Source organism: Pongo abelii, chromosome 21 (assembly GCF_028885655.2).
Source record: "Pongo abelii isolate AG06213 chromosome 21, NHGRI_mPonAbe1-v2.0_pri, whole genome shotgun sequence".
Taxonomy (NCBI): domain Eukaryota; kingdom Metazoa; phylum Chordata; class Mammalia; order Primates; family Hominidae; genus Pongo; species Pongo abelii.
In genome coordinates, this window is record NC_072006.2 from 12,972,484 (window position 1) to 12,990,727 (window position 18,244).

Below are 18,244 nucleotides of genomic sequence, written 5' to 3' on the forward strand. Positions count from 1 at the left end.
TGAGATGGAACATACACTGGAGGAGAATAAGGAAGCAGCAATAATGAATCCTGTCTAACAGGTACTGAGCCCCAAATCGCTTCACAAGTATTATCAGTTTCACTGTTTTCCAGTGTATTCATTTATGCCTTTGTGTTTCTTTTTGCTATATTTTTTCAAGCTTGGGTTGAAGACTTTGTTTCCTTACCTCTTAAATTTTTTATTTCAATGATAAAGTCATTAAATACAATGGATTTGCTATGATCAGAATTTTGGTTTTCACATATAGTATTCTTGTTTTGTTTCTAATGTAAAACAAAAACTACCAAGGCTTAAGAAAAGAAGTGAAAAGGTTGAGTTACTACACACACCACTGAAAAAGTTTCACAAGTTGTTCACTGAGGGGGAAATTTCAGTGTTTTTAAATGTTAGGAGGTAGAGTTTCACTGTGGCTGTGTTCATTATGGATTAAAAACTAGCACTCTGGATAGGTCAGAATGAACCCATAGTACTGTTACATAATTGGTTTAAAAGGTTCTATTTTTCAGAGGTCAGGAAAAATTATTGAGTTACAGCCAAGTAGTTTTGCCCTACTAGGATCATTCAAAGTTTAGAGTTCTTAACAGATATAGCTGAGGGGAGATGGCATCGTTTTATTATTTTCTAAGCAGGTGCTGCTATAAATGGAATCTTTTCCTTTACTGTCTCTTCTTTTGCTCTTTTCTTTCCCTGAAATGATTGGATGACCACACAAATATTAGCCAAGTTATCAGGTTTCCAGTTCTACACCTCCATGTTGTTTTTTGTTATCATTCTCACATGATTTGTTTCTATCAGAGTCACTTCAATTTCTTTTTGATACAGAATCATCTGTGGTTAGAACTGATGAGGTGGTATCTCTGCCAAAGTATTAATACCCTGTTAACAACATACTTGACAGCAGCAACAATTAGGAACAAAGACAAAAATAGTATAACTAACATTTGCGGAGACTCCTTAAACAAACTTCCTATTTGGCCAAACCAAGCTACAAAGAAAATCTAACAGCTGAATGTATCCTTTCTGGGACAACAAATTGGCCTGTTTTCTGAACTTTATTATTCAGAAGCATGTATTCAAATACAATCAGAAGTGACAGCCAGCACACAAATGCCACCTTGTTTGGTCCATAAATATCCCAAGGCAATGCCTTTGTATAACACCTTTGCAGCAAATGGCGTAAAGCTCTTCTGCTAAGTTTGTATAGTAGACGCAGATTACACATGCAGTAATTGCCATTGTAATGGACAGGCTTCAAGTAAGTGTATCTTACTAAATTCAGGCACTCAAAACCAAGAGAGAAACTCGCACACAAAACAATAAAAATCAGTATCTCCAACTACTCCTGAGAAGTCTGCACTTCAACAGGCACATTGATGAGAAAGAATTAAGTCATCTGAGATCTCACTAGGGAGTGTAGATACACTAAATCAAATCTTGACATAAAACTATTTCTCGGGGGCAGACTCCTTCTTCTTTCCAAGACTGACATTGTGTGGTAATCATACCTTGGCATGAATACCTCAAGCCAGGAAGGGTACAACCAGAGTAAATTTGGTACATTCTTTAAGTGTATTTCTCAGATGGCAGGGGGCTGAGGTAACAAAATATGCCTGCAGTTACAATTTAAAAGTGTAATTAATTCAACCAGCACAAGGACACCGACTAACTAATTGAATATAAAGAGTATAATTAGTTATGTCCCATAATCATCAGAACAATGTCTTTACAGAAAAGGTAAAAGACCTTGTAGTTGAAATATTCATGTTGTATTTCCAAGAATAGTTATACCAATCACATATCTTAAAATTTTTTAACCCTTTAAACTAATTTTATTTTACTTCAAAACTGGTTACTGAGTATCATTAACCTTTGAGGTATATTTCTGTGAGTTAAGCAGAAACATAAATTGACTTTTTAAATGGGTGAATCTTATTAAACTTGCAGCTGATTTTTTTGTTGATATTCTAATAAAAGGTACCTCACTAGTATTTCAGAGAAAGGGCTACAAACCCAACAACCAGTTAAAGTTCCTTATGTAACTATGGTCTTATTGATTATAACAAATTAGCTGCCTATGTGAGGATTTGTCCTAGATCTAGGATAGCCAGAGAAATAAATATAAATTTTGTGACTTACAGTAGTTATCAAATTAATTTGTTCTGCTGGCCATGATGGAATAACTGGTATCAGATGATCACTCCCATTATAAATAACCATAACACTGGGGAAAGTATAAAGCAACTATTTTCAGGCCCTGGACTGTAGGTTGCACAAAATTGTGATCCCTGAGAGATGGTAAATTCAGAAAGTGAGTTCTAGATTTGCCCTGGCTAACTGCTTGGGGACAATTTCCTGACCATGATACAGGATGGTGGGGGCAAGGCACACTGGTCTCACTGAGATGAGGAGGCAAAAAAGACTTTGGGGATGGTGAAGCAGATGACACTGGTAGGGTAGGTCTCAGAAAGGAGGCAGCTGTGCAAAGGGGGGAAAGCCCATCTCAGCTGAAGTTGAGCTTTGCTTGTGGAGGGCAAATATGCAATGATTACCAGAAAACAGCTGCTTGAGAGAAGAATGGAAATATTAGAAGTTTAGCAGGGCTGGTGAGTGTAGGCATTCCAGCCCAATCAGAATAAACAAACCTCATTAACACTTCATTCAGCTGAGAAACCAGAGAGGCCATGCCATAAAATAAGGACCACATCTTATAGTAAGGTCTTCTCTAGATACGCTCTAACTGGAACTAAATTAAGGACTTAAAAATATCTGCATGGGTCAAAGAACTTGGAGTTTGAGTCCTGCAAGTTAGAGAAGCCTGGTAAACACTTTGACCTTTCAAAGATCTATCCTAACAAAGAATAAAATGAAGCCTGCACAAGTTGAAAACATTCATCCAGTAATTAAACTGCCTACAGGTATAAAAAGGACTTTCAGACGAACATAAGAGAATTTAGAATATGCCATAAAAAATGTCCTGCATAAAAAACTTTAAAATTACTAGTCATGCAGAAAAAAACAGGAAGTGTGACCCACTGTTAAGAAAAAAAGGCAGTCACAGAAATAGATCCCGAGATGGTCCAGAGGTTTCAGCACACAGACTTTACAGAAACTAGTATAAACATATTAAAGAAAAATACATACATCACAAAGAAACAAATGGGGGTGGAAATCTCAGTGGAAATTATTTTAGAAAGAAACAAGTGGGAATTCTAGAACTAAAAATGTAATAAATAAAAATTTAAAATTTGCTAGATGGGCTTAAAAGATTGAAGATGGCAAAAGGAAGGTTCAGTGAACCTGAAGACAGGTCAACAGAAACTAATCTGGCAAACAGAAAAACATACTGAAGAAAATTGGATAGAGCTTCAGGAACAATATCAAATGGTCTAACATATGTATAAGTGGAGACTCAAAAGGAGAAGAAATTGAGAAAGAATTAAATGTTAAAATTGAGAAAGAATTATCCAAAATGAGAAGAAACTGAGAATTATTTAAAGATAATGACAGCTAAAGTTCCTAAATTTAATGAAAAACATTGGCTAACAGATTAGAGAATCTCAATAAACCTCAAACTGGATTAATTCCAAACAACAACAAATGATTTAGACACATGAATGTCAAACTGCTGAGAACCAAAGACAAAGCAAATTCTCAAGAGCAGTGTGTGTGCACCCGTGCACACACACACACACACACACACACACACCCCTATCTACCCATTCTCAACTATACCAAAACAAACAAACAAACAAAAAAACCTGACCTTCCCTGGGGAAACATGAATAACCTGTCTTTGTTTTCAAGTTCAAAAGGCAAAAGTCAGCTATATCTGGCAGCTGCTCCATGCGCTGCCTTTCCAGCATGAGGGATTTAATCTGCTCAGTGGGTCAGATTTTAAGCTGGAAGAGAAGCCATTATCACCCAGTGAGACCAGACTGTTATAGTTTTCCAGCACCATCTCCCAGAACAGGTCCTTCTGAGCAGGACTCCACAGCCTTCATACCTCTTAGATGAAATCCATAGCCACAACCTTGAATACCATGAAAAACCATTATGCCAAACACAGCTCCGCTCACTCTGTTGACACGTGTGCTCACGTTGAAAACAAGGGAGCAAGAGGGCTGCCTTGGGGAAGATAGGTAGAATATCTAGGTCCTGCTTTTGACTGTAACTCTGGAGCTTGGATTCCAAGACCATTAACCCTGTTCACTATCCAACCAACATCATTTGTTGAGATCCTAGTCTGGCTATTATAGGCTTTACAAATGAAAACACAATTCCTAACCTTGAGGTGCTTTACATTTAATAGACAACATATTAAAACAAAACATAAGTATAGAATCATGGTCTTTCTGAGATTGAGGAATTTGGAGATTCTTTAATCTAGCTGCTTATATTCAATTTAAGGATCTGAGCCCCTGATTGGTTTAAAGCCTGGTTACCTGATCTGGTCCGAAGACAAGCAGTACCAGCATCATCTGGAAGCTTATTAGAAATGCTGATGCTTGGGCCCCATCAGGCATGCTGACTCAGAATTTGCTGCTTACAAAATCCCAGGTGACATGTATGCATGTTTTTGAGAGCGCTGGGTTAAATGATCTACCGAGGTATATGGTTCAGAAATAGCAACAACTAACCAATAACTAAACTTCTGACTTTCCAAAACAAGATCTCTCTTCTACATTATTCCACAATATCTTCCCTTCTCAAGAGGAAAGCAGCTCTGTTATGAATAATGGATGCCCAGGCTCCATTGCAAACTCATTTCTTGGGGTGGTGTTCAGGCATTGTATTTTTAAAAGCTCCCAAGTACAGCCAGGGTTACAAGAGTCTCAAGAAGTCACTATAGGATAGTGATCAGGGAAGGTTTCATGAAAGAGAGCTAGGTATTTGGTCTTGAAGGACCGGATGGATTCAGAGGAGCTAAGGGTATTCCTGATGAGGTATGGCATGGAGTGGGTGGGAAGTGCCAGGAGAAAAAGAGGACACGGCAGCAAAGAGTGTTTTAGAAAGCAGGCAATCCAGATTTCTAGATGGAAACTCCTAATTATTAAATGCTGAGGTCTTTCAAAGATGAAACTGGAGGCTGGACACACCAAATATCTGTATGACAGAGGTGTGCATCTAGACGGTGGACATCTAGCATCCCTGTCTATACGCAAATCAGCTGGATGCAAGACCACGCGCTGCTGAAAATCTCACTGTGGTCACAACAGTCCACCCAGTGGCTCAGACCCTGAGATTCTGTTCACACTTCCTACACTCTTCCTTACTCGTCTGTATTCTTCCAACTCCTCATCTTGCCTAATTCCTCAGGCAGCACCTCATCCTGTAAGTCTTCATTTCCAGGCTTAAGAGATGTCAGCCATCTGTGTCTTTATCGTACAGCCAGCACAAGTGAACACTTGAACACGGGCATCCCTGCATTGTTGTTCTGAACCTTTATGTGTATTAACAACTAATTTCTTGGTGATAACTAACTCATGAGGCAGAGAATGATGTTGAGGGATGAATCCAATTGACACTGGACATGTCTCCGGAGCCAGGACTGAACTGAATTCACAATAAATAATGTAGCCTCGGGGTACGAGAAGGGAATGGATTCATCCTCTGAGAGCTAAAAAAGAATTTTAGGAAATTCTCATCTCCCTGGCCCTTCAGACAGCGGTCATTTTCCTGGTCTTCCAAGAGAATGACAAAGTTTCAGAAAGCCTATCTGAGGAAGGTGAAGGGCAGTGAGAGGGTGCACGGGTGGAAAAGCCCTCTCAAGAGTGAAGTGGGTCTTCCCCTCGAGTTCCCCAGTTGGGGCGTCCCAGATGGCACCAGCGTAACCTTGTTCTCAACCAGGATCCCGGACAAAGACCTAGAGATTCAAGCCGACGGCAGGCCAAGCTCTGGCCTGAGAATGAGGCTTCTGCTTCTTAGGAGATGAGAGTTTAACCATAACTTCGTGGATTTCAAAAAGAAGAAAAAGGTCTCAGGGCACCGGAAAAGGTGTATTCGGGTTTAGGGCGTGGGCTCAGAATCGGGGCTACCTCGTACGGGATGTGAGACTTCGGGAAGACTGCTCGGCCTTTTCAAAGCTTTAAATGGAGCTAAAGGGTATACGAGATGACGTTCGCCCGGTGCTTAGAAATACAGGGCGTGACTTTCTAAGCGGGCGGCTGGAGCCAGGGAGACCAGAGGCCGCTGCAACACCAACCAGCACCTGAAAAAGCTCGGTCAGCCAGCCGTACACCTCTGCCAACCCCAAAAGCCTAACAGATGCGCCCCGAAACGTCATTTCCGCGCGCCAAGGGGCGGGGCCGGTACCGGGTGCGGAAGTCGCTCCAGGGGTCACTGGGAAGTGTAGTTTTCGAGACAGAGGCGCTGAGAGGGAGAGTCACAGTAGGGCCAGGCACTCTTCTCGGGAGCTTCTACGTGTTTTATGCACGTGGTTAAGAAAAAAGAGGGAGAATTCAGGTGCCACAGTGGCCATTCTCCAGTGACCGGAGCGTGTTCCTCAGAAACGGATCCGTCAGAGACCAATGGCCGCTGCCGGCCTTCAGGGCGGGCCTGGTGGCGCCGAGCATCCTGGGAGGTGTGGTCCGGGCGCGGTGCCGAGGATTCGGGGTAGTGTAGTCCTGGCGCCCCGCTGGAGGAGCTCCCCAGCTGGTGGCTGGAGCGAACCCTTGTTCTTTGGTGGCGCTGGTGAGTGAGGCTCCCGCGGGACCCTTGCCGCAGCCGTACCCTTTTCTGAGCGAAAAGGAAGGTCCCGAAAGGCTGGACTATGAGCTGAATTTGGGGACCGTGCGGGTGGCGCGGGGGTGGTGACTGTGGTGGGAACGCGCTGGCGTGGCGCAGGCCGTCCTCTCCCAGATGTCTTATTTTGGGGGTGTGGGCGTGCATCTCCAGGGGAGTTGGGTGAAGCCCATCCGTGAAACTGGATGGTGATGGGTGGGGGATCGGGCTATCTCTCCTAGGGTTCTTGTGGGTGGGGACAGGTTCGGCATTGGCTGAAATCGGGTATTGGGAAAGGGGGTCGCTGATGCCTTAAGTCCCCGGTTTTGGGGGAGTTGAATAAATAAGCTTTTTGGGGGATTGGTATTTCCCAGATGGTGGAATGGGAACCATCCCTGGGGCCATGTGTCCCCGAGGCATTGGTCGGTTGAGGGCTAGTCTCTTGGGGCCCCACTAGTCTTCGGCTTTGCTGGAGTGGAATGAGGAGCGGTCTGGCTTGACCAAACAAGCCAGGGCTAGACTGGATCTGGGGTGGCCATTTTGCCGCGATCTTAGGGTTTCACTTTGGTTGGTCACCTCCGGGTTCAGGCCTTGGAGGAGAAAGTCTGGCTGGGACCCACGGGACAGGTTTTTTCCAAAGGTCCCAGGGACCATCATTGATCGCAAGAATTACGGATTCCCAGGCACCTGGTGTGGCCAGGCTTTGGGATTTTACATTCCATTTAAGTTTTTATTGCGTAGAAATTTCAAACAGCCAGAAGTAGATAGAACTCTATAGACCAGATCTCTATCACCCAGATTCAACACTTAACACCTTATGACCAATCTTGATTCATCTCAGAATGGACACAGAGAATCCTTGCAATCCAGAGTTCACCGTCACTGCCCTTCTTGTGTAAGAGCATGGTCTCCACAGCCACATTTCCTCTAGGCTCTGTCACTTTATAGCTGTGCCACCTTGGGCAAGAGACTGACTTCACTGTACCTCAATTTCCTCGATTTTATCCTAAAGAGGATAATAGCATCTATCGCATTGGGTTGTTGAAAGGATAGAATGAGGTGAAACTCCTACAGTGGCTGTAACAGTCTCTGGTGTATACTAAGTGCTCAGTAAATATTACCTTTCATTAATAACAGGCACAGAGAAGGTCACTTCATGCTCAGCATCAACAGCATATCAGGGCAGGTTGTGCTTTCAACCTGTATCCCAGCTGTGTTCCCAGGAAGCTGCCCACAATTCTTTTCTCCTTTTCTTCTGTGGCAGGTTCATTCCTGATGCCGTTAAGGAAGAGGAGGTACTGCCCTGCTGGAGTTTGAGGATTTCCCTTGATTTTCTTGAACGCTTTTTGTTCTTGTTCTGCCTCCCTGTGGCTCCTGTCTGCCCAGAGAGGACTGCCTGCTGGGGAAAGGGGGTACTCCTGAGCTCCTGACGGCCCAGCTTCAGGTGGGTGCCACTTACCTTTTGCATTTCGAACCATGAGTGGGTTTCCTTTGCTCAGCTTTGACATCTGTGTTCTACAGTGTCCCATCCAGGGATCGGGGCCCCAGCTGGTTCCTTCAGGAAACTAGGCTTGTTTTAAGAGTGATCATTTTCACAGGGAATATTTTTCAGAGCTAATGCTCTCATTCATTACACCTATATTCTTCCCCTACATTCCTTCTTTCAGTATTTGTTCAGACTGCTCATTCCCAGGGCTTGTCAGGTGCTGTGAAGTTGTCAATATTCTGTTCTTCTGTCTTCCAATACTCTCACTTACTCTTTTCCCTGCTAGAATGTTGGCAGCAAATCCCAGTTATATCATTTCACCTGGGAATACTTCAGGAGGCATCTCTAATACATAAGGACTTTTTTTTTTTTAACATAACCACAATTTCATTGTTATACAGTTACATTGTTACAATTATATTTTGTTATAGCCAACAAAATTAATAACTTATTAATATCATTTAATATCTAGCTCATATTGTTTTCCCCATTGTTAAAAAAAAAAAAATCTTTTTTTTCCACCAGTCAGAACAGCCCTGGTCAGAGGCAGGAGAGGGAAAAGTATGTGGAAACAGCATCCCAGTTTTCCCTATCTCTGCCTCATTTCTCCTCCTACTTCTTCTGATCTTGCTGATCTGTGTTGACAGCCTTATAACTTGATATAAGCTGGACCTCTGAGTTTTCCTTGCATCCTTGTTTCCAGACTTACTTCCCATTAGAAGTTGCGTCCTCCTGGCCGGGCTCATACCTGTAATCCCAGCACTTTGGGAGGCCAGAGCGGGTGGATCACCTGAGGTCAGGAGTTCAAGACCAGCCTGGCCAACATGGTGAAACCCCATCTCTACTAAAAATACAAAAATTAGCCAGGCATGGTGGCACACACCAATAATCCCAGCTATTCAGGAGGCTGAGGCAGGAGAATCTGTCGCCTGGGCAACAGAGCGAGACTCCACCTCAAAACAAAACAAAACAAAACAAAAGTTGTATCCTCCCATTCCACCTGTGCATTTTTCTCGATTCCCTTTCTTTCCCTTTGTCTCCATTTCTGCACTGCCCTAGCTTCCTGTCTCTTCTTCACCTTCTTGCCTTGTCTTTCCTCCCATTTAGAGCTGAACTCCTTGAAAGAATTATCTATGTTTGTTGTCTCCATTGCTATCCTTCTGTTATCTTTCAAATATTTTAGTAAGGCTTTTTCAAGTGACACCAAAAAATATTCTTGTCAGGGTTACCAATGTTCTCCTTGTCTAAAGGCCACAATCAGTTCTCAGCAACATTTGATGTAGTTGTTTACATCCTCCTTCTTAATATATCCGTTCACATAGTTGCTCTTGGTACTAGGTCTTCCTGGTTTTCGTCCTAACTCATAGGCTGCTCCTCCTCTGTCTCCTTTACTGGCTCTTCCTTCCCTCCCAAATTTCCACCGTGGAAAAGGCCCTGCTTCAGTTCTTAGACCTCCTGTCTTCTTCAGCTATACCCTCTCCTTGGTTCTCCCGTTCATTCTCAAGGCTTTAAATGCCATCTGTCTGAGGCTCAGCCTAGAGCTCTGTGTGCAACTCATATCCTGGTCCCCTACTGTCTCCTTCTTCACATTTCCAGTTGGATTTTTTTTTTTTTTTTAAGTGAGACAGGAGTTTCGCTCTATCGCCCAGGCTGGAGTGCAGTGGCGCAATCTCGGCTTACTGCAACCTCCGCTGCCCATCTTCAAGTGATTCTCATGCCTCAGCCTCCTGAGTATCTGGGACTACAGGTGTGTGCCACCCCACTTGGATATCTTATGGGCATCCCAGAACTAATGTGTGCAACAAGAAACGCTGATCACCTTCCCTGAACATGTTCCACCCCAGTGGTATATAGACCTTTCTTTCAAGAGTTTATCTTGGAGCAGAGGCATTTCAGCTCTTTCCTTCAGATTGCTTGGAGTCATCAAGGAGTCATTCTTGATCCTTTCTTGCTCTTGTACCCTCATCCACACTGCGGAAATCTGGACTCCGACAGTTTCCATACCCTGCTGTTTCCACCATGGTCCAGGCCACCGTCTCATCTGGATGATCATAGCCTTTGAGTGATCTCTTTGTTTCTGCCTGTGTCCCGCTAAGGTACATGAATCAGTGGAGCGACTAGAAGGATATTTTAAATGTAAATTGAATCATGTCATGCGTTTGCTCAAAACCTTCCAATGGCTTCTCATCCTAACCAAAGTCAAAACCAGTATCCTACAAAGCTAGGTCTGATGTCCCCACATTTACTCTTGGACTTCATCTGCACCACACTATCTCAGTCACTCCACACTAGCCACAGTGAACTGTCTGTCCCTTGGCCATGCCAGCCTGATTCTTCCTTGCATCAGGGCCTTTGCCCTGGCTGTTCTCTTGCCCTAGATGTTCTTTTCAAAGTTACTCCCTTGGCTCTTCACATCCTTGAGATTTTTACTCAGTCACCTCAGAGTTGCCTTCCCAAATCACCCTGTCTAAAATTCTAAAACCTCACCCCACTTCTGTGACTATTCTTTCTCCTTCCCTGCTTTATTTCTCTTCATGCCACTCATCACTTTCTGATACATTGTGTATTTTATTTATTCATGTAATTGGCCCATCTTCCTCCCCTAGACTTTCATGTCAGTGAGGGTAGGTTTTTGTCTTTGTTCACTTCTGTATCCCCAGGGTTTAAAATAGTGCCTATCACACAGTAGGAGCTTAATAAATACTTGCCAAACGAAGGAATAATCCATAGGAGTAATGGATGAGGCAGACTAGGATGTTGGGAAATGGTCTACAGAGACTGGCAGGAGGCTTTTGCCATTGTCCTGGTGCTCCAACTGGTGTAGGGGTGGGGAGAAATTGAGAGAGTTGGCAGAGGTGGAATCCATTTGCCTTGATAATTGGTTTGATATGGAAGGTAGAGAGAAGTAGTCATGGGACTGAGTAAGTGCCATGGATGACAGGAAGATGCTTCTGTTATTAGGTGAGCTGAAAGAGAGAGGGCGCAGTGTGTCAATAACCAGCAAGGGTTCTGGTTATTGACTGCTACACAACAAACCACTCTAAAACTGAGTGGCTTAGGACAGCAACTATGTTTTAATCTCCCACAGTTCTTTGGGTTTACCCAAAGCGGATGTGATCAGCTGAGATGTGAGTGATGCATCTTGCTATGGCTGCAGTCATTTGGGGACTCATTTGGGTTGGAACATGCAAGATGGTTCCATCACACATTTGATATATTTTCATGGGTTCCATCACATATTTTTGTGGGTTGGCTGGAAGGCTGGGGTCAGCTGGGACAACAGGCCTTACTCTCTCCAGGTAGCGTAAGGGCTTCCAGCAGGGTTGAACTTGTTACGTGGTATGTTAGAGCTCCCAAGAGTGAAAGCTGTCTGGCCTTCTTAGGACTTAAGCCTGTAACTGGCACAGTGTCACTTGTGTCAAATTTATTGGTTAAAGCAGGAACAAGGCCAAAATGAAAGAGCTCCCAATGTTTAAAGCTGGAATAATTATAACCGTGATAATATTGTATTATAACCCATAGGATAAGATATAAATCCATACTGATATAAGTAAATAACTGAATATAATAAATGGGGAGACAGAACAGCTCTGACAGAAGAATTCTAATTAATGGATTTAGAATGAAAGGGGGAAAAAGCTGGAATAATTTTAACAGCAAAATAAACAGTGATAATATTGTATTATAACCCATAGGATAAGATATAAATCCATATTGATATAAATAAATAACTGGATACAAATAAATGGGGAGACAGAACAGCTCTGACAGAAGAATTCTAATTAATGGATTTAGAATGAAACGGGGAAAAAGAACATTGTCATTTGGTAAACAGCACAGTAATAACTATTGCAGATAGGTTCCACAGATATATGCTAAAATTAGTGGCTGAAAGTTTGAAGAGAAATAGGATATTTGTATAATCTCAAAGTATCTCCCTCAAGATATTTATTAATTATAAAGGGAAATGTAGTGACTTTACAGTGGAGAAGCTCAGAAGACACCCCCTTAACCAAGTGATCAAGATTAAGATTAACATCGCCAGTAAAAAGACATAACAATATCATGAACTCATTGATATGCTGAAGGACACAGCATCACATCTGAGGTATTCTAACCAGAAATGAAAAACTCGTTCTAATCATGAAAAACATCGGACAAACCAAAACTGGGGGATACCCTTCAAAAGCGCCAAGTTCATGAAAGATGAGAAAAGACAGAGGATCTGTCACAGATTGGAGGAAGTTAAAGATCCATGACAACTAAAGGCAATGTGGAAACCTCAGTTGGATCCTGGACACCAGAAAAAGTACATTCGTGGAAAAACTGGCAAAATTTAATTAAAGTCTGTAGTTTATAGTATTGCGTCAATGTTAATTTCCTGCTTTTGATGATTGTACTATGGTTTTCTAAGATGTTAACATTAGAGAAAGCTGGGTGGAAGGTATGGGAATTGATATTTGTGCAACTTCCTTGTAAGCCTAAAATTAGTACAAAATAAAAAGTTTTAAAAATCCATCAATTCTATATTCTTGAGTTTTTGTTTTGTTTTTTGAAGAAGGGCTATTGAGTTTTGGTAAAGAGTATCTTACATGTAGAGAGGCAATCGTGATTTCTCCTTAAATCTATTATTATGGTGTATTATAATAAAAGATCCCCTAAAATTGAACCAGTTTTGCAATCCTGGGTAAATTTTTCTTTGCCATGGTGAAATATTTTGTTTTTGTGATGTTGGAGTCTTTTTGCTAACATTTTAATTAGAATTTTGCTTCAATATTTGTAAGTGACAATTAGTCTATAATTTTCTGTTTTTGAACTGTCATCAGGTTAAGGTCCTTATGGTATCCTTGCTTTATAAAATGAATGAGAACTTTTCCCTTTAGTTTTCAATGCTTTGGGACAGTATTTGGAGCATAAGGACTACCTGGTTTGAAGGTTTGATACAATTTCCTTGTGACCATCTGGAGTTAATTTTGGGAGTTATTCACTTCATCTAGGTCTACACATTTATTTATATAAAGGTCTGCAGAGTAGTCTTACATGACTTTTAAGAAGATGTTTTTTGGTGACTTTCCCTTTCTTATTTCTTATTTTGAGAGCTTGTTGGGAGGTTCTAGCAGGGGAGCACAGCTACTCGTATACCCTTGACCGAAGACTGGTCCTCCTCTATGAGGGATGGTCATCCTCCTTGACCGAGTGTGCAGCTTCCAGAGGGATGCACATGGAGCAGTGAGGGAGGAAGGGGACACCCACCTAGCCAGCCAGATCAGCTGGATCAACACTGGTGATCAATGTGGTGACAGATGTCACAGCCAGATCGCCCTCACATCCATGTCACTTGTTAGTTGAATATTTATGCTTTCTCTCTTTCAGTTAGCTAGTATTTGTCTACTTTTTTTGACAAAGTAGGATTTGGCTCATTAGATCTACTGCTTTCTGTTCATTAATTTATGCTTTCATCTTTATTATTTCCTGTCTTTGTGCTTTCTTTTGGGTTACTTTATTTTATTAGCTTTTTGAGCTTGGAATTTAATTAATTAATTAATTTATTTATTTATTGAGGCAGGGTCTCACTCTGTCACCTAGACTGGAGTGCAGTGATACAATCGGGCTCGCTGCAGCCTCAACCTCCCAGGTTCAAGTGATGCTCCCTCCTCAGCCTCCTGAGTAGCTGGGACCATACGGGTGTGTGTATGCACCAAGTCTGGCTATTTTTTTTAAAATTTTTTTGTAGAGATGAGGTCTCACCATATTGCCCAGGCTGGATTCTTTTCTTTCCTTTTTATTTGTAAAAGTACTTAAGGCTATCGTTTCCCTTACCTCACTGTTTTAAATAAATCCTGTATATACGTATGTTTTTTATTACCATTATTTTTAAGCGGTTCTATAATTTCATTTTGTGTATTCCCTTTAATTCCCGCCTATTGCCTATGATATGATCAGCAACCTTTTTCTACTTCTTCCCCTGTGTCTTCTATTTGAGTGGCATTTCTACCTTATCAGGACACAATGCCCTATAACATTAGCGTATGTTTTCTTTCTCTCTCTTCTCCCCCTTTTAGTGCTAAGTTTACAATTATGTATATTAAATGCTCATCATCAGTTTTTTTGCTAAATTTCCCCTGTCATGTCTTGCTTTGAATGATGATTTTTGGCCAGACCTTTTTTTTGGTGGTAAATATGCATAACATAAAATTTACCATTTTAACATGTTTGAGTCAATGGCATGAAGTACATTCATATTGTTGTACAACCATCACCACTATCTATCTCCAGAAATATTTTCATCTTCCCAAACTGAAACTCCATACCTGTTAAACAATACCTCCCCATTCTCCCTTACCCCAACCACCTCTCCTCAACCACCATTTGACTATTCTAGGTACCTCATATAAATGGAATCTTACTGTCCTTTTACTTCTGGCTTATTTCACTTAGCACAATGTCTTCTAGGTTCGTGTTGTAGCATGTGTCAATTTCCTTCCATTTTAAGTCTGAATACTATTCCATTGTATGTACTTATCACTTTGTTATTCATTCATCCATTGGTGGACACTTGGGTTGCTTACACCTTTTGGCTATTGTGAACAATGCTGGTATAAACATGAGCATACAAGTATCTGTTTGAGTTCTTCCCTTCAGTTCTTTTGCGTATATAGCCAGAAGTTGAATTGGTGCATCACATAATAATTGTATTTTAAATTTTTTGAGAAACCACCATACTGGTTTGTGGGTATACCACATTTTACATTCCCACCAGCAGTATGCAGTGGTTGAATAATAATTTCAAAAACTCTGGTAGAACTCATGTTTTTTGCTTAGAGTCACTTTGGATTCCTGTTGTTGTTCTTTAAGGTCTAATAGTTTTTCTAGTGCATGTCTTAGAGTTGGTGGTTATGAGTCAACTTTTCCCTCATATCCTGTAGGCCCTTTCATATTTAGATTCAGGTAATTATTTTTAAAATGTTTTCTTACATTATACTTTTAAATATTTCCATTGTTTTGGTATCTAGGAACTAATTGTATGAATATTACTTTGTCTGTTTTCCTTTCCAGCTTATTTCTCTCTGATCCTTTTTACTTCTTATTTCACTTCATTCTCTTGTTTTCTGGCTATTACTAAGTGCTCATCATGTTTTCATTTCAATCTATTCCTCCTTGAGTGTCTTATAAGTTCGTCTTCATTTATCATATAATATTGTCTTTTTCTTTGATTTCTTTCAGAAGTTTGTTGAAATCTTTTTGTTTCTTTACTTTTTTTGTCCGTTTCTATTCTTAGTTTTTGAATTTTTAATTTATGATCTCATATATTTGGGATATATCTCATATCCCAAAATGTTTGTTTGAAGATATTTAATTTAGCTTAATGTTATGGTTTTGTTAATTTTTTTTCTGTCTCACCATTTTTTTTTGGTGGAATTTTCTTTAGCTGAATTGTTTGGATTCTCATTTTCATTTTTTTTTTAATAGACTACAACTGTTTGCATGTCTGCATTTCTGTAAACAGAACTGTCAGATTCTAGTGTTTTTGAGATTTCCATAGTTCAGGAAAATGCTTCTGTCAGTGTAGCAAAGTATACTGGATTGCAGGGGAAGGAGAGGTGGTGCGTCCTTTGGGGTTTTTTTGTTGTTGTTGTTTTGTTTTTCTCTTTTGTTTCGCAAGACCCTGGATTACTCTCTCTTGCTTGTTTTTCCTTTTCCTTTGCTGTTTCCAAGCAGTATCTTTTCCTTGCTTTATACATTCCCCATTATGCCACTGCTCCCCCAGTTGTGGGGTTAAAGAGCAGGCCCTGCTTCACTCGTGGGGAGAGCATTTCCACCTGACATCCTCTCGTTTCTGTTTTCCTTACCCAGATCTACCTTCTGAGATATCATCCTTCTTTAGGGAGACAAGGAAAAAAAGCCACAGGGTCCCGGAGAGCCAGGGGAATGGTGAGTGTTTCCTGTCTCCATTACTGGCTGTAACAGGATGGACACATTCCCTTCTCTTACCCTGACTGCCTTATTGGTGCCTAGTAGAGTTCAGCTCCAATTCCTCTTACTTGCTCCCCTGCCTCAGCATCACTTTCTGTACAACACATGACACAGTTATTCACCTAGTAGTTAACTGAACAACACACAATTCTACAGTTTGAGATAGAGTCTGCATTTCTTTGTTCAGCTTCAAAAGTTCTACTGCCTGAGAGTAACATCACAGTAATGGAATGGGAAGATTCTGGAATCTGTGTCCCCACCTAGACAACGATTATACTGGCAGAATCTGTCAGGTGTACCTATTTTGGAACTCTGGAGTCTAGTTGAAGGCCTCCAGTTCCCAGGGGGAAGGAAGCATAGAGGGTAAGTCACAGCTAATTTTAGCTCTTAGTATAGTAGCAGCTACCTGTCATCCACCCTGCCAGCCCTATGGCAGGTAGCTGTCCTATATTCCTAGATCAGCTTGTACATGGCTTGTGGGAGACATGGTGGACAATAAGGACCCCTTACTCCAAATATTGAGGATCTGTGTTCTGATTGTTAATTGCTGTTTCTGATCACAGAGGTGGTCCACTTAAATCCCCTGAAAGCTATTTCAGCCAATTGCAACCTCCCACTGGCTAAAGTGGCTTTTAGGGGATTTAAGGAGCCAGAGTCTGTTTTCCCCTACTGAAGTTCTCTTTTTCCCCTTTGAGAGCCAAATATTTGAGGACTAGTATATTGAAAAGCAACTGTGTAGGGGGGAATGTAGAAGGTATACCCATGGAAAGGCACAGGCTCAGAAAACACCTGAGAAGACCTTAAGCTTACACCTCAGGCTGATTCCTAGCATAGAGATACCCTACATCAATATAAAAAAACAAAACAAAAACAAAAATACAAACAAAAGGGAGACTCTAACAGAGTTGCTGCTTTATAAGATTTAAATGTCCAGTTTTTGACAAAAATCATAAGGCATACAAAGAATGAGGAAAATATGACCCATTCAAAGGGGGAAAAAATGAATAAACTGAAAACATCCCTGACAAAGGCCAGATAGTGTACTTACTTAACAAAGACTTTAAAACAGCCAACTTAAAGAATTAAAGGAAGATGTGGAGAAAGTCAAGAAAACAATGTAAGAACAAAATGGAAATATCAATAAACAGACAGAAAACATAAAAATAAACCAAAAATAAATTTTGGATTTAAAAAGTACAACTGAAGAGAAAAGTTCATTAGAGGGATTCAGAAGTGGATTTGAGCAGACAGAAGAATCAGCAAACCAGGAGATAGGACAATTATCAAGTCTGAGGGACACAGACAAAAAGATTTAAAAAAAGTGAACAGAGCCTAAGAGAACTATGGGATACTATCAAGTGGATCAACTATGCCTTATGGGATTCCCAGGAGAAGAGGAAAAAGGGACAGAGAGATTGTTTGAAGAAATAATGGCTGACAACTTCCCAAGTTTGATGAAAGACTTCAATATTAAACATCCAAGCAGCTCAATGAACTACAAGTAGGAAAACCTCAAAAGGACTCACACTGAGAAACAATGTAATCAAAGCATCAGAAGCCAAAGGTGACAGGGATTTTTGAAAGCAGCAAGAGAAAAGCAGCGCTACATACAAGGGATCCTCAATAAGATTATTAGCAAATTTCTTGTGAAAAACCTCTTGGGCCAGAAGTCAGTGGGTTGATGTATTCAAAGTGCTAAAAACAAACAAACAAACAAAAAAGCCTGCCAACCAAGAATTCTGTATCTGGCAAAACTGCCCTTCATTACTGAGGCAGAAATTAAGACATTCTCAGATAAGTTGGTGGAGATTACAACCACTAGACCTACCCTACAAGAAATATTAACAAGAATCTTTCAGGTTGAAATAAAAGGACTTTAGACAGTTACATGAAGCCATATAAAAAAATTAAGTTCTCCATTAAAGGTTAATACACAGGTAGTAATATAAGCTAGTATTACTGTAACTGTGCTTTGTAACTTCACTTTTTGTTCTGTATATGAGACTTAGGAGACTACTGCATTTAAAAAAAATAGTCTATGTT

General features: G+C 40.9%; 1 protein-coding gene across 15 annotated transcripts in view; it reads left to right on the plus strand.

Moving 5' to 3' along the window:
* Positions 1-6,364: 6,364 nt before the first annotated feature.
* The window catches only part of ZNF133 (zinc finger protein 133), a 29,100-nt gene continuing 17,220 nt past the window's right edge, over positions 6,365-18,244 (plus strand). For 5 of the 15 annotated variants that reach the window (XM_054541434.2, XM_054541438.2, XM_054541443.2 and 2 more), the window contains exons 1-3: positions 6,365-6,711; positions 8,006-8,185; positions 16,082-16,159. Coding sequence is in view for 4 of the 15 variants with exons in the window: in XM_054541443.2 (XP_054397418.1) it covers positions 16,157-16,159 (3 nt within the window). In the remaining 11 variants the exon portion in view is untranslated. 15 annotated transcript variants of the gene reach the window in all.